At 41.7% G+C, this 17,325-nt stretch overlaps 1 protein-coding gene across 1 annotated transcript in view; it reads left to right on the forward strand.

Moving 5' to 3' along the window:
* Positions 1-17,325, forward strand: part of zcchc14 (zinc finger, CCHC domain containing 14) — a 41,200-nt gene that overhangs the window by 13,381 nt on the left and 10,494 nt on the right. Inside the window, exons 3-11 of the mRNA XM_047388451.1 lie at positions 3,158-3,305; positions 7,829-7,899; positions 7,996-8,067; positions 8,246-8,313; positions 9,822-10,000; positions 11,777-11,813; positions 14,187-14,649; positions 14,748-14,845; positions 15,521-15,618. Coding sequence (XP_047244407.1) covers positions 3,158-3,305; positions 7,829-7,899; positions 7,996-8,067; positions 8,246-8,313; positions 9,822-10,000; positions 11,777-11,813; positions 14,187-14,649; positions 14,748-14,845; positions 15,521-15,618 — 1,234 coding nt within the window. The remainder of the gene's footprint in view (positions 1-3,157; positions 3,306-7,828; positions 7,900-7,995; positions 8,068-8,245; positions 8,314-9,821; positions 10,001-11,776; positions 11,814-14,186; positions 14,650-14,747; positions 14,846-15,520; positions 15,619-17,325) is intronic.

The raw sequence follows: 17,325 nt of genomic DNA on the forward strand, positions 1-17,325 counted from the left end.
ACTGAATCTTGTTGCATGCTATCACTCCTTTCTCGTGACTTGTGTCTTTCCAGCCTCTTTTTTTCTCTAGTCAACTTTCTAACCTTTGACTAAAACAAAACAGCTGGGTGCTGAGTGACTCCAGACACAAAACAGTTGTATTTGGGTTCTTATACAGTAACAATTAGGTGGTTAAAAAGAGCATATGCAACACATTTCAACATAACTAGGCCAGTAGAAACTTGCATAATCGCCTAATTATGTGTGCGTCTATTAAAACAAAGCCTGTGTCAGAATTAACAGCAGAGCACAGCTGACTTTTATATGAGAGGAAGGAGGAGCCACTGTCTGAAAAAATCTGGATTTGATAGTTTTCAGCAAACTCCACATGTTCTTTTACATTAATTTCTGGAGTCTCTTTTAATTTAACTCTTTGTTCGCCTGATACGTGTTCCCTGTTTTACCTTTAATCTGTCCTTCCTTCCAGTCTGCAGACAGAGCGCAGAGTTGGCAGGTTGGCTCGGTAACGTGGATGTGGCGGTAGCACACTTAATTGTTTTCAGATCTGCACCCTGGATGATGTTATGCTAACAGCACGTAGCATATCCTGGGGTTTTCACTGGAAGCAGAGCAGCATGGTTCATTTCTAATGATTCAGCATTTTAAAGAGAATTTCTCAAGAAGGAAAAACCAAAAATTTGAAACGGGTTATTTACAACATTTTCAGTCTAAAAAAGATTAGTTTATAGTTCAGATTAGTTTTATGGGGCTTTACTGTCCTGACTAAACAATAGTCTTGCATTCAGGTCTGGGTAATATTTCATAACCATTTGAGTCTGTGGCTGTCTCGTTTATATTGGAAACAGCTTGTGGTGCAAGTTTGCCACATGTTAACGTTCAGCTTTCAGCAAATGTGTATCAGCCTCAAGTTACAAGCAACAAACTGGGTGGAAACAAACTGCTGCATCATTTAGGCTATTTTCCTTCTTCACTCATTTCTCCCATAAACGTGCCCATGTTTTCCATGTAGCGTTTCCCATTTAGAAGCAACATAAGTAGCTGTAAACACATTTTACATTCTTACACCTCATCAAGTTAATTTAGTGAAAATTCTTCTTTTTTTACACCTTGAATGCATTTCAAATCTAGTGTCTGTTTTGGCCTCAGGAACAATAAAACCAGTCAGGTTTTTTAGCCAGTTGTGTTCCTTTCTAGAGACTGTGGCTGAAACTATTAATCTGATTAATCAATCAATTATTGAAATAATCATCAACTTATTTAGTCAGTCAGTCATTTTCTACCACTTATTCCATAGTGGGTTGCAGGGGGGGAGCTGATGCCTATCTCCAGCAGCCTATGGGCGAAAGGCAGGGTACGGACAGGTTGCCAGTCCATCACAGGGCAACACACAAACAACCACACACACACTCATTCATACACCTAAGGGCAATTTAGAGAGACCAATTAACCTAACAGGCATGTCTTTGGACTGTGGGAGGAAGCCGGAGTACCCGGTGAGAACCCACGCATGCATGAGGGCATGCACAAGGAGAACATGTAAACTCCATGCAGAAAGACCCCCGGCCGGGAACCGAACCCAGGACCTTCTTGCTGCAAGGCAACAGTGCTACCAACTGCGCCACCGTGCAGCCCAACTTGTTAACTGGAGGACAGACTAAAACATGCCATTTGCTGAAAGAACAACCCACTCAAAGCAGTAATAAGGCCAAAATTGCACAAAAAATGTATATATTTTGCATTTAAGATAAAAAACTTTTTTTGTCAGTAAATATGCTCTAACCAGAACTCCTAATAGGCATAGGTTTAGGTAAAACTCCTAATAAGCACCTCTTATTATCCGATTATTAATCAAAAAAATAATCGACCGATTAATTGTTTATCCTAAATACTCATTAGTTGCAACCCTAGCAGAGACCAAAAGAAACACAGTTGTAACATAAAGCTATTTTATTTACCAGCTGAACATTCTGGCTTTGTAAATCACTTCAAAAACCTCAATGTCATTGTTGTATTAATGATGAATCTTGTTTTCAGATCAAGTAAAAGGTAAAATATGAAGCTGTGAACCAAAAAACCTCCAATTCTTACTTTGTTGAACGTTTTCTAACTGCTTCACTTCTTTAAGGACCTGACTGATAAAAAAACTGTGAACATTGTCATATAGGATCTTCCAGATCAGCTCTGCAGGATGGAGCCTCGTCACGCATCTTGTCATGGACTTGATCAGGGTTCAAACACTCTATGCTCGGGTGGAAGGTCCATTTTCATCCTGTCAAATGACATCATGGTTGATGGAATGAGAAAATGTTCTGCAGAGGAACTGATTGCCGTCTGTCCTCCTCCACCTGACATGCAGGCCCAGATCTTCACTGACTGTGGAAATGTGAGGCTTTTCTTCAGGGTGTTATTTTTACGTGTTTTGTTGGGTTTGCACTAAACAAAGCATCATTTCCTTGGACAAAGCAAATCCAGGATTCATCACGGATTCCCACGTTGCTTTACGTCCTTCCCCTGGAGCCTTGTTTTTTTCTGTGTAGGTGTTGATGGAATAGTCCTGACTTTGCTGGATATACAGTCATAATTCAATTCAATTCAAAAATACTTTATTAATCCCAAAGGGAAATTAAATGTTGTTATAGCTCATATTATGTAGGTTTCTTCAAAGAGCCGTTGCAGATGCTTATGGCTGTGGGCAGGAAGGATCTCCTGTAGCGCTCCGTCTTACAGCAGATCTGAAGAAGCCTCTGACTGAAGATACTCAGTTCGTTATTACAAATGTTCATTCATTGATATCTACTGTAATATTTTTTTATGTGTGGGAAAGGAAGGGATTAATTTGAAACATTTAGCTTGTTTTACTCATTAAACAAATGATGTTTCCGAGCAGGAAAAAGTTAGGGCACCCTACTGCAGCGAGGGGAGTACAAAGATGTTTTGGCTGATTTAAAACTTCTGCACAGAACCTTTGATTTTTCAGTCCATGTTAATTCCTTGATTTTACTCTGAAATTCTCTCTTCCTCAAACATTTTGGAATATTTCATGTTCAGCAGTGTCATTAATAACCTCTGATGTTGCTTCAGTCTGATGACGTTCCAAACAGTAGTAAACCTGATTATCCCTGATCTTTCACGGGTTCTTCTGACCCCTCATCCCCAGAACCAGACCAGAGAGGCCTCGCCAGGGTCAGGACCACCCTCCGGTACTGCATCAGGACACGAAGAGCAAGAACTCCGTTCTCCTCCACCGACCCATCCGCAGATCCTGGATACCCCGAACAGGAACCACCAGGAGAAAACAGGAAAAGGTGAGCAGCTGTGACTGAGGATCTTTTGAAGTTTGTCTAGCAGAGAACATTGAACAAGATGAAGCATGCTGGCACATCTAAACACAAGAGCAGAGCTGAAAGAATGCTGCCTTCAGGGTTAGGTGGGAAATCTACAGTGAAGTGTTCAAGCACATGGTTTGGGTTTTCAAAAAAAGAACACAATCACTAATGATACAGGACCTCTGAATGAGCATCAACCTTTTCATCAGACACATATAAAGTTTGAAAGTTGAATTCTATCCATGTATGTTTTTCTGTCATCTGATTCAAAAAGAATCCAAAGAGGATTATGTCGTCCTTTCCCACTGAGTTTCAACAAGTAAACAATTTTAATATTACTAGAGGATGAGTCACGAGTTTTATTTCTAAAGCTTCAAATAAATCCCTCATTAGACATTACTTTGATCACAACAAAAGAAAGCAAATCATAAGAGAAGATCTTTTTATATTTTAAACTCTGATGCTGACAATATTTTCTGTAACTTGTTTAAACAAAGGTTTGTGTAGAAGTTTGCTTCCATCTTTAATCATGAATCTGTGAGGGAGATTGTGTCCATTAACCGAGAGGTCCTGATGTGAGCTTAGCACTGACTCCTTGACCGTGTAGTCATGCTGAGTTTGCTTTATGATGAAATAAGCAACATCTTCCCAAAAACAATGATGGAAAAACAATATGTCATGCAGCTCAGTGGTTGGTTTAGGCTTCCCTGTGTTAATGCGCTTCTCGCCCCAGCATAGCTCAGATGCTGACTGTTGACTGGCCTGAAACGAGTTGAATCATCACCTTGCTAAAGAGGTTTTATTATCCATCAAGACAGTTTTCATCTTGTTCAATCATTTTTGAGATGTGGTGTCATGTAAAGAGCATTCACTGGCAAAGTTTTTGCATTGACACAGATGTTGTGTTCTGCTATTTGTAGGTCTCCAGGTTGCATTATTTTTAGATTATTGTGCAGAGTTATCTAATTTTAGTTTTATCAACTAGAAAGTTTTAGGATGTCCAATAGGATTAAGGAAGCCCCAAAATGTTGGTCTCTTTCTGACAAATGTATGAGTACCATGTTGCCACCAGTGCAGAGCTTGCTCAACAGTGGCCAGAAACAGACTGAAATCCTGCAGGAAGTACAATAATGGGCAAAAGACAGTTGCAAAGTTCATTTCCTTAATGAATCCTCCTTCTCATTGTTTGGGATACCTGGAAAATCATTCGTTTGGAGAAATAAAGTTGAGAGCTGCCATGAGTCGTGATTAGGGCTGCTCAATATTTGAACATTATGTGATGACAAGGCAGGTTTATTTGTATAGAACATTTCAGCAACAAGAAAATTTATAGTGCTTTACATGATGACAAAAAAACATCATGCCACTGCAAGTACAAAGGAAATGAAAGAAAAATCGGACTACAGACTGCAATGAATAATTACAACTTTTTATAAAATTGTAAGACTAAACAAACTAAGCAAGAACATTTGATTTTGTTGATGCACTCGGTGCTCTTGGAGGAGGTTATTCCGTGTGATGACAATAAATCCACATTTCCCTCACTTCTCTTATCTTTCTCTTTGCTTCCAACACTCTCTGTGACCTTCAGTGCCTCGGACACCATGATCTGTGTCAGGTGTGGGCATAAACTGCAGATAGAGTCCTGAACAGGATAAATCTCACACCGGTATGCAGGCTGTCAACTCACAACCCTCTAAATGTATTAGGCAACAATTACTGCATTTCAAACAGTCTTTTGTTATATAAATATTGCAAACACTGATGACAACGCTGCGCAGCCCTAGGCCTGACGAGGTTCATGTGTGGGGTTGCTTTTTCATCTAAGGGCAGGGGGCTTCCTCCAAGTTCTGCCCAGCAATAGCTCAAGTAGAACATCCTCCATTAGCAACAGACGTGACTACACTGCGGCTCGAAAATCAGAACATTTTTTCTCACTGCGAGAACTTTCAGCCATCGCTGTACTGTAGAGCAGTCAGTATGTTACCTGAAGTAAAATGGTAGTTGGAAGATCTCAGTTTCAGAAATCATGAGAGATTTTCTTGGAGAAATCAAGCTTATCACAGCAGGAAACATTCAAGAGTGAATCTCCAGCATCTAAACAACTCATACTAAAGAACTGATGAATGCTGTATAATTACTTTTTGTAAGACAGCTGCTTACTTTGGCCCCATATGCTCATCTGAACAACGTCCATGTTCTGCTAAATAGCATGCATAACGACTGGTTTTCACTGACTTTTATTATTTGATCATTTATACATTTGCACACATGGTTGCTGTCTTTTTTTAGCTTGGTAAAATGTGTTTTTTAAATTTACATTTAGATTCCAGAGCTGCTGTTTTTAGGGTTAGGGTTAGGGTTACTTCACTAGTTGTGAGAGTAGGAATTTATTTTTTTACATTTCACAGCTTTCTTTTCTCGTTAGCAGCATGGTCACCCCTCTCATTCTCACCTGGGTTTTCTGAAGCCAGATTGATAAAGAGGGATTACTTCCATTATCAGCTATTAGAAATCAGTGTCCTGGTGAGCAGCTCATGTGTTGGGGTTTGTGCCAATATGGCAGATCTGTAACACAACGCTCAACTATGTCACCTCTGGTTATACCACATAGCTGTCAGCAACATAAAACACAGGCATTCAGTGTGCAAACAGGAGAGCAGCGTGAGGTACATGTTAATGGTGTTGCTTTATGTGTTTACCAGCGTCTCTCAGGCAGCTTATCTACACTTGTTGCATATTTTTGTCACTCTGTAATAACTTGCTGTAAACCAATAAAATCAGAAGATAAGCAAGACTCAGTGACACGCATTGTTGGGTTTGACAGGTTGTTGGTGTAAGTGGCCTGAAGCATTTAGAAAACCTCCACAGCTGCAGAGAACAGTGTACTCCTCCTTCATCCCCGTCTCAGCAGCTTGTCCCTGCACGCCCAATGTTCCATCAAACTGAGCTGTTTAGCTGTACATGTGTGAACCCACACCCACATTTTTACTTGCGTTGACTTTTCACTGACTGACATGGATGAACCTACGGCACGGCGGCCTAAACCAACCTCTAGAGTTGAGGATACGCATCAACACAAAGACATAAGGATACGTGAAATATGTGCAAATGGCTCGCTTGTGGGCACACACACACACACACACACACACACATACACATACATACACACACACACCACACACACACCACACACACACACACACACACATACACATACATACACACACACACCACACACACACCACACACATACACATACATACACACACACACCACACACCACACACACACCACACACACACACACACATACACATACATACACACACACACCACACACACACACACACACCACACACACACACACACACACATACACATACATACACATACACATACATACACACACACACCACACACACACACACACACCACACACACACACACATACACATACATACACACACACCACACACACACACACACATACACATACATACACACACACACCACACACACACACACACACACACACCACACACACACACACACACATACACATACATACACATACACATACATACACACACACACCACACACACACACACACACACCACACACACACACATACACATACATACACACACACACCACACACACACACACACATACACATACATGTGGTGAGGTGTGTGGTAGGTGTGACAGAAGGGCTTAAGGTAGAGGTGGGATTACATCTGGGATCAGCTCTAATCTCCTTGTTTACAGGGGTGATGGACAGGTTGGCAGATACAGTAAGGAAGGAGATTGCATGGACTCTAATGTTTGCAGATGGCATTGTGAATCTGTGGTGACGTAAGGAAGCAGGCGAAAGAGAGGCTGGAGAGGTGGAGGTCTGGTCTAAAGGAATAAAAGTCAAGGGAGATGAGACAGTATAAATGTATATGCATGAGAGGGTGACTGGTGTGGCAGTGTAGCTACCGGATTTGCATGGGCGACTTCAGGTACAGCCACCTTCGGTACCGGTAGAGGTACTGTACGGGGAGTCGGCCATGCAAATCAATGAGCCGAGCATAAAATAGGTATAGAACAAAGTGCTAGCAAGGTGGAGTGGATGGAGATGAGCATCAGAACTGGTCTGTGGCTGTAGGATAGCTGAGTAAAAGAAATGATTTACATGGAAGTAAGGCCTGCAATGATGGATGCTTTGAAAATAGAGGTGAAATGCACAAGATTAGATATATAAAAAAATGAGAAAGTCAGAAAACATAAACAATTATTTTTGAAAGAATCTTTAGCCTTGCAATTGATATTGCTCTTTTGTATTTTTATTGCCTATATCGCCACCTACTGGCACGCACTGAGCATCTTTCAGCATTTTTATTGGAGTTCCACTGTCCTAATGCCACTTAAGCTTATCTCCCCAAAGTGTCGGACCTGGACTTAAATACAGCCCCTGTGTTTTTACCCCTCATTGAACAGATATGTGCTTCTTTCAGCTGTGATTGAACGGGTGGTGCTGAGAAGGGTGACGCACAAGTCAGAGAATGGCAGCGAATATTTGTTTGAGGTAGATGAACTCCCATGACATACATTTCCTATCATCCTCAGCCTCTCTTCCTCATTCCACCATTGCTGTCTTCCTTTCTCTCCTCTGTTCCTCCAGGTGGGCAGGTCTGATGGTTTTACATCATCTGTTGTCAGAACTCAACAGGAGGTGGCTGAGATGACATCCCAGGTAAGGAGGTATAATCAGCTGACATATGAGGCTGGTTCATTTCTGCATAAAATGTGTAGAGAATGCTACCGGGCAACAACAATAAGAATAAGATCATTTAAAAAGCTTTATATTGTCAACATACTGTGACACTTTGGGTAGTTTTTAAATTTAATAACGCTGAATGTTCCTCTATTAGCTTTCACAGGTGTTTCCTGATGATGGACTGGAGAAGTTCCTCCCTCAGTCCTCAGAGGTTGACACCAGGTTAGTCCAAAACCTTCACCTCTCTAAAGTTAGGGTCTTTGTCAAGAGTAGAATCGCTCTCACCCTAATTCTCACTTCTATATCTCTGAACCTACATTTTGCATGTATGTCACATGACACACAGGGCATAGCAGTAGTTCCCGAGAACCTTTTCCCTTCTGGATGTTTTGGTTGTAAATTATTTTGTTGGGATTTTATGTAATTCAACACAAAGTCAGGGATATCTGTAAGGTGAAGGAAATTATGAATGATTTTAATGCTCTTTACTCCTAAATAAAATTAGGTGTAACCAACCACTTTTAGAAGCCACATGTTGAGTAAATGGAGTTTGTGTGAAGTCTATTCCCAGTATAAATCCCACTGTTCTTTCTGAGGTTTGTTAGAGAACATTAGTGAACAAACATCATCATGAGGACCAACGAACACAGCACATTAAATATTTTGGTTGTAAAATCACAAAATGTGTGCAGATTACTTTTGTGCAGTAGCGTCTCTTTACATACAAGGAATCAGTCATAACTGATGGTGTAGTGGCTGCCTGAAGGGGTGTCTCAATTCTCAGGGGAATATTGGAATGATGTTCCGAGGACCAGGATTGGATATGATGGATAGGTGAAGAGATTTTTCATTTCAGTTCTCCATGCTACATTGTCGTTCTGGTCTTTACAAGCCGTAACCAGTGGAAACATTGTAACTCCACTTGTTTGTATTTTTCTCTTTACATATAAAAAGTTAACAGCTGATAGTTGAACTGAAGCTTCCTTTCTTTTATAAATCTATCTGCCAAGTTGTCCCATATGTGTAGAAATTGGCACGTTTAGTAGGTGTATGTGAGAGTGAGTATGTCACCTAGAAGTGTACATTTGTGCCACCAAGCTGGCACAGGCCTCGTAGCAGCAGCCAGGGCCCAAGGCTTGCCCCGTGAGCACAACCGCCACCCCCCAGTTATCCCTGGGGGGTGGCGGTCCCAGTGGGCTCGAGACCCCACTGCTTGTTTACAGCGGATGTCTCCCCCACCTAAAGCCCTAAGTCTTTCTAACACATTAGAATGAAAGTGCAGGACAGAGCCAAATATAGCAGACGGAGGCATTTCATGGTGCTCCCCCCATGCCCACAAGGCCCATCGTCCCATACCCTGAGACCCTACTGCTGTGTTGGTGTTACATGTGTGAGGGAGGAGGGAGTGGGCACAAAGGCACCAGCATTAATCCCCCTGTGGGGCCGGCTATTATAATTATGTTTTTATTAATGAATGAATGAATTATGTTCTTACATCTGGCCAGGTTGGTTTGGAGAGCTGTTTTCCCTCAGTGAATGAAATCATCATTTAAAAACTGCATGTTGTATTTTCTCAGGTGATCTTTGTCTCATATTAACATTTGTTTAATGATCTGAAACATTTAAGAGCGCCAAAAAAGCAGAAACATAGGAAGTCTGTACATAATTCACAGCTCTCCTTTACCTAAATGTTGCTTTTTGATGCTCATACATGTAATGTTATCACCCAGGTGTCTGCCTGCTCTACCCAGCCATGTCCTGCAACACCACACCGTCCAGCTGTTCTTCACCTCCAACAGGCCTCTGTCATCCAACTGCCCCTTGTCTCCCCCCTCTGCCAGAATACCTCCGCCTTCTTCTTTTCCCAGCAGTCCTGGAGCTTCCACCTGCCCGCTCACTTCCAGCTCCAGTAAGTCCTGCCTTACTTTGTGACACCTGAAATAAAAGTTGGGGGTAACGTTGTGGCACAGCCGAATCTATGAAACCAGGAAGTCTTTCTAGCAGAGTTGTAAAATATGAGCGATCTCTGAGTAGCCTCAGAAAGAGACGGTGGCACAAATTTCCTTCTTGTGTTGGGGTGTTTGGGGTGAGAAGAGAGGCAGTGAGTTGGTTGTAGAGAAGAGGTGAGACAGCACTCTGATTTTGAGGTGTTGGACAGAGCTGACCTGGTCTATTTTGGTCTGGTGTGGGAATTCACTGCGGCATGTTTGCGTTGGGAAGCCTAGAGTGTGGTGACCTCATGGTGTGTGTGTGTGTGTTCGATGTATAACTGTGACTTCATCTCAGAGTGTATTTATAGCTGCCGGTGCAGAATGTGTCTCTCAGTGTGGCTGATAATCTGTGTTTATGCATTTGAATTGTTCCAGGCTCTCAGTAGCAGCATTGTGAGCACTTTCAGCGTCACGGTGAAGTGCTCACACCAACACATCCTTCCCTACAATGTAGGACTGTACACCCTCTAAGCACAAGACCGGGAAACCGATCTTTTACCCTAGATGCATGCAAATTACTGCAGCCAGATGTCAACAAAACCACAGATTCCTGCAGGAGTTTGATGTCAGTGTTCCTCAGATTTTGTTTTTTGGGAATAATCTGTGCAGGTAAAATCAAACTGACCAGCTCTATCTGGGACGTTCGGAGGTCTTGTTTGGTCCGTTTGTGGGAATCTGTGCAAAATCTGGCTCTTGTTTCCCTTGCATTGTGTTTAAGGTGGTCTGGATTAGAGATCGGAGTTTTTTTTGGCTTTCTCATCTCCAGTTTCGTGAAGCTCTGACCAGCCAACGCCAATTTTAGCCCATTGCATTTTCTCTTTAAGAACTATGGGTGCGTCACAATAAATTATCATCATTAAAAAGTTCATTTAGTTCAGTTATCCAATATATATATAGTCACATATTATTTCAATCCATTACAAAGAGTGATATATTTCATTTCTGTCAGAAAGGATTTTAATACAGATATATTCAGTTTAGGAGCCTTTTTGTGCCTGAATGATTCATACTTCTGGCTTTAGATTCAACATGAGAGACAAAAAAAGCTCAAAGTTCAATGAAAAACTTCAAAACTTGAAGACTTTTTTTTCTTATATGAAATGACAGAGGCTGTTCAGACTGTGTTTGACTTTGCCAGGTAGAGCAGAGGGAATTTTTGGAGGATCCCTGATGGAGCAGCATGAAGGATCTGGAAGAACCACAATAGCAGCCATAATATAATATGACCTGATTGGAATACTTTTGCAGTGCTGTTCTGTTTTTCCTAAAAGCTTCACAATTATTGCTCAACACATTTTCTTAACCTTGTGACCTTTTTAGGAAAATAAAACAGGTAATGTCTTTAACAGTATGAGCGAAGCACAGACCTCCTGCTTTGACAGAGGATCCAAACTAAACCGTTAACAACTCCTCTTGATGAAACTTATTGCAGTTTAAACTCAAGAATGTACTTTTATCTGTTTATATTCTTTCAGTAGGAGCCACAATGATCTCTAGTCATGTTGTCCTTTCATTTGCATTAAAGGTTTACAACATTTATCAGCTTCGCCAGTTATGGGTGAAGGACACAAGCAAAGTCCATATGATAAAACATGTAATCACACTTTTTAATTTTGAGCATGGTTGTGTTGGAACTGAGTTTCTGTTCTGAGGATTTTCATGTTGATGAAGGTCTTTTTGTTTCTCTCTGTTAGATACCAGCTGTATGGTCCAGTACAGAGGAGCTAACAGGTGATGTTCTTGCACTTCTCCATCTTTCTGGAGGGATTGTTTTTATATTTAGCAACTATCGTAGGAATTCAGACCAGTCAATATGACCGGTTAGACTCTAGCTCTGGTTTACTTTAACGGCCCATTGGATAATGTCTAGAAATATCTGAACGGTTGTTTTTCCAGAGGGTTTAAAGTGTCCATGACAAGATGTTGGAGCTATGCATAAATATTGAGTATAAATGTATCTTAAATCATTCACATAGTTGGTTCTTGTAATAAAACACTAATTAAGTGGAAAAACATTTCTAAAGGAATTCAGATTTAGTGCAACGATGCACTAACCCGATATCCTGCGCCTGATTTCAGGATTTGAGGTGACGAGTGTAGTTTCCTCTCAGCCGTTCAGTGTGCTGTGGATGTTCACAAGCTGTTTGTTTATCTTCTATATGGACATTTTTCTAGTATACTCTCATGAAATGCTGAACAACGACCTGGTGGTTCTAATAACCAGTGAACGGAAAAGCCTGTTCTCATTCCCAAAAAATATAAATCAAGTACAGAGAACAAGGGACTCCATCTTCTGCAGAGAGTTCTGAGTAGACGCCTGGCTTACAGCGTTTTTAAACTGACTGCTGAGCTGTTTGGACACAAAGACTAGAAGGATGTTTGGTAGAGTCAAAGTGAGGCTTGACTCCTCCATCTTACAAGCATGGTGGTGGCAGCATCATGCTGTTACATTGTCTCACCGAGGACTGACTCCAAATTCTTCAACTTCACCTTAAATCAACAGCTAGATGGTTGAGACTTGGACATAATTGGGGGGCCCCTGACTGCAGTGCAAGAATGGTACAAATGTGTCCCCCCAGCAAATGGAGTTCATGCAGATGGGTACTTGTGTAATTTTTTCAGGAAGCGATTTCCCATGACAAACATGTATCTTCTTAAATGGAACATTTTAGGCACAACACAAACAATTTTCTTTTATTAGCCTGTTGTTTTGCTTTGTTTGCTTTCATTTTAAGATGATAAGTAGGGCCCCAAACATTCAGCGGCTCTTTACTGAAAAATTACTCGGGCACACCCACTCATTAAACTGTGCTAAATACGGCGAGGGTTTTGGAAGGAAGTTCCTGTTCCTGTTGCTGGAAATAAACCGAAAACATTTTCTAAACCAACATAGAAAACATTCCACTCATAAAGTTAGGAAACAGAACAGCTCTCTTTTATCTGAGACCCTTTTAAGGACCTACAATAATTAGTTTCATTAAAATATTGCATTCTTAATTTGTTGCTGAGCAAGTCAAAAGTATAAATTTAGGTAAAAATTTAAAATAAACACTAAGCTGGATGAGTGACTGAACGGACTCCGACAACCTTTTTACTTGTGGAATAAAGCTCCGCCAAAGGAAGCGTCCCTTCAGCACGGCTCTGGCTTATAAATATGAGCTGGAATATGATGATTTTGAGCCTGTTCGACAGTAATCTCGGCTCAGAGGCTGAAACAAACAGTGACCAGGATAATGATGGGCCACTACGAATCTATTTCTGTTCCTCCTTGATGTTTTGGATTTGAGTTTTGTGCATTTCCTCTAAGCCTCAGCACAGCAGACGCACAAATCCACTTTTAAAGTAAATACCTTAAACAATGTACAAACAGAGCTGAAGGCTTCATTTTGTAATTTCTGCATAACTGTATCTGCATTTGCTACAGCCCATTGATCACATGCACTGAATGTGGAGGTTAGTTTGTTGTGAGGTTGAATTTTATCCAGTTAAATCTCTAATTACCACTTAAATTTATAAAAAGTGAAGCAGATGTTACCAAAGTTTGTTGAGTTTCGTTCTTAGTTCATAGGTCAGCTTGTTTCAGCTCCCAGATCTAACCCTGCGGAAGAAGCTTGAACTATTTCTAAATGCTTAGACCAAATTTAAATGAGTTGATTCTGCCAGGTGACAGAGACATTTAGCCAAGTATTAGTGGGAGTGTTTGCATATATTAAACCTGGGTGGATTCATGAAAATTGGCAGCAAATTTAAGCTTGTGTCCGTTTCTTGTTTTATTCAGTGCAGTCATATGTTGCATAATTATTACACCATGAAAAAGAACCGATAACAGTCTAAAATTAATGCCGTTTATCTCCATGATGTAAACATCTGACCTAAATTAACCAGGATGCTGATGGTGAGCTCCTATAGCGAGTTCAGCTGGGATGAAAATGTTCTTTATGAGGTGGTGATGTTTTATGATGGGGCACAGTGGAGAAGAGTTGTTAGGTGCCACTAGCTGAGTCTTCAGTTTTGCTTCCATGTTTTGTGTTTCTGTTAAAACACATTTATCAGACTGAATTCCAATGATCATTTCTGCTCCTCTGACTGCCTCTCCTGTCTTAGGGCGGTGTACCGGGTGGCCAGTGTCCAGCCCGTAGTCAGCACCCACAGCTCCGTCTTGACTCGTTCCCTCCCTCACCTGTCATCCCTTATGTCTCCCCCCATTCCTCCTCCCCAACACACTCCGCTGCCTCCCTCCATGCCCCCTCTTCCCTCGAGGAGCTCTGCAGCCGGTGGAGGCGACACGTCCTCTTCGCTGGTTCACAGCCAGCCTCACTCATACCCACAGCCCCTGCAGCACCATCTTCATCCACAAACCAGCGTTCAACCCAGTATGCAGTCCCTGCACCCGTCCCATTCCCAGCAGGTACCCCACTCACATTCCCTGCCCCGCTCCCAGTCCCACCCAGCACAGTTACCACAGTCCCAGCCCAACACTCCGGAGCAGAACGGCATCCTGGACTGGCTGCGCAAACTTCGGCTCCACAAGTACTACCCAGTTTTCAAACAGCTCACCATGGAGGAGGTCTGCAGACCTTTATGTGTTTATGCATAAATAAATAAGCCATCAGACAACCATTTTAACCTTTTCTGAAAAATGTCCAAACCTGTTTTTGTGGAAAGTTTTTAGCTCTGACAGAGGAGGACCTCAACAAGTACGACTTGACCCAGGGAGCAAAGAAGAAACTCAAGACTCAGCTGGAACTTCAAAAATCAGCAGAGTAAGCCGGAGAAAATAATTTTACCTCAGCCAGAACACCTGGAGAGTCTAAGGAAATCCGATAAGTTTGACAGCTCAGAAAGGCTTCTATATGTTTGCAAATCACAACTGTCAGATTATTTGTCTTGTGTAAATTTGCATTATTTTGTGGTGCTGTTCAGGGACGATTCAGGGTTCAAATCATTGTTTTGTCTTCAGGAAACGGATTTCAAGTAATCCGTTAAAGCGTCAATCTAATTTATTCTTGGACATGGTTGGTTTTGGCTCAGCCTTAACTGATTTCTGTGGCTGTAAAATCTGTGGAGTCCATAAAAGGTCAATGGTTAACCGGCTGGTGGGGGATCAGAGATAAGACGTACTCCAATGGGAGAAAATCTGTGTGGAAGCAATAAGTAAACTTGGACCTGCAGGAAAATCTGTCTGTACCCACACAGATCCAAACCTGTGCATGAATTTCCTTTATCCGTTCCCAGCATCAGCAGCTTTCCAGCCAGGTGAGGATGTGTGTGTGCTTGTGCCTAAACAGGATGCAAAAAATAGAAATTTCCTTTAGCAGTTTTCCCACGGTATTAAACATGTTTGCTAAAGAACCAAGCAGACCCATTTAGTAGACAATGTCTCCCCCTGGTGGATAAAAGATGTCTCACGATTTCAGTGTTTTTTGGTGTTTCCACAGCAGGGAGATGAAGATGGAGAAGCGGCCCTGCAGCGGCATCGCCAGAGTGACACCTTCCAGTCACATGGGAATCTCAGCTCCCCCCACCTCCACTGCAGGTAATGGAAGATGTGAGGCACCTGAGCCAAAAAAGAGCTTTTGTTTTTCTTGTGTCACTAATGTACAATCGCAGTTTCAATGAAGTGAGGACGTTGTGTGAAACAGTAAATACAGAACACATTGATTTAAATAATCCTGTTAAACCTCTTTGCAGTTGAATCCACTACAAAGACAAAATATTGAATGTTCAACTAATTAACTTTATTTTATTTGCATGTTTTTGCTCATTTTGAATTTGATGCTTGCACCATGTTCCAACAAGGTCATGTTTACCACTGTGTTCCATCACCCTTCCTTTTAGCAACACTCTATAAGCGTTTGGGAGCGGAGGATTAATTGTTGAAGCTTTGTAGGAGAAATTCTTGCACATTCTTGCTTGATGAACATCTTCAGTTGCTCAACAGTCCCGGGTCTCCGTGGTTGTATTTTCCTTTCATAATGCTCCACACATTTTCAGTGTGAGACAGGCCTGGACCGCAGGCAGGCCAGTCTGGTACCAGAACTCTTTTACTACGAAGCCACGCTGTTGGAATGTGCAGAATGTGCCTTGGCATCGTCTTGCTGAAATAAGCAGGGACGTCCCTGAAGAAGACATTGCTTGGATGGCAGCAGATGTTGCTCCATAACCTAGATGTACCTTTGAGCATTAATGGTGCCTTCACAGATGTGCCAGTTACCCATGATGCCATGGGCACTAACGCACCCCCATACCATCACAGACGCTGGCTTTTGAACTTTGTCCTGATAATCCAGATTGTCCTTTTCCTCTTTGGGCCGGGGGACACAACGTACATGGTTTCCAAAAACAATCTGGAATGTGGACTCGTCGTACCACAGCACACTTTTCCACTTTGGGTCAGTCCATCTCAGATGAGCTCTGGTCCAGAGAAGTCAGCGCCATTTCTGGGTGTTGTTGATATGTGGCTTTGGTTTTGCATGGTGGAGTTTTATCTTCTGAAGTGTTCCTGAGCCCACGTGGTGATGACATCTGTTACAGAATGATGTTGGTTTTTAATGCAGCGCCTCCTGAGGGGTCGAATTTCACAAGCATTCAGTGTTGGTTTTGGGCCTTTCCGCTTACATGAAGAGATTTCTCCAGATTCTCTAAATCTTTTGATTATATTATGGACTGTAGATGATATCACTAAATCCCTTGAAACTGTACGTTGAGAAACGTTCTTGAACTATTTGCTCACGTAGTTGTTCACAAAGTGGTGAACCTCGCCCCGTCATTGCTTGTGAACGACTGAGCCTTTCAGGGATGTTCCTTTTATATATCATGATGGTTAACCTGTTCACCTGTGGAATGATCCAAACAGGTGTTTTATGAGCATTCCTCAACTTTCCCAGTCTTTTGTTGCCCCTGTCCCAGTTTTTTTTAAACATGTTGCAAGCTTTAAATCCCAAATGAGTGAATATTTAAAAAAAACCAAAAAACAATAGGTTTATCAGTATGAACAATACATATCTTTTATTTAAGTTCTGATAGTATCATGCTTTGGTAGTCAGTAAAGATGCACTGATGTCAGGTCAGCAGGGGGACTTTTATTTAGCTTGATAATCCTAAATCACTCATTCACACCTCCATTTTGTACCCATGCTTTACCATTTTGCTAAACTAATGTATGCCCATGTACTTAACCTTTGCGAATGAATGTATTTCTCTTAGAAGCATTCTGAGTATTCTGATGAATTGTTGAGATTAA

The sequence above is a fragment of the Girardinichthys multiradiatus genome, chromosome 2, assembly GCF_021462225.1.
Source record: "Girardinichthys multiradiatus isolate DD_20200921_A chromosome 2, DD_fGirMul_XY1, whole genome shotgun sequence".
Classification (NCBI taxonomy): domain Eukaryota; kingdom Metazoa; phylum Chordata; class Actinopteri; order Cyprinodontiformes; family Goodeidae; genus Girardinichthys; species Girardinichthys multiradiatus.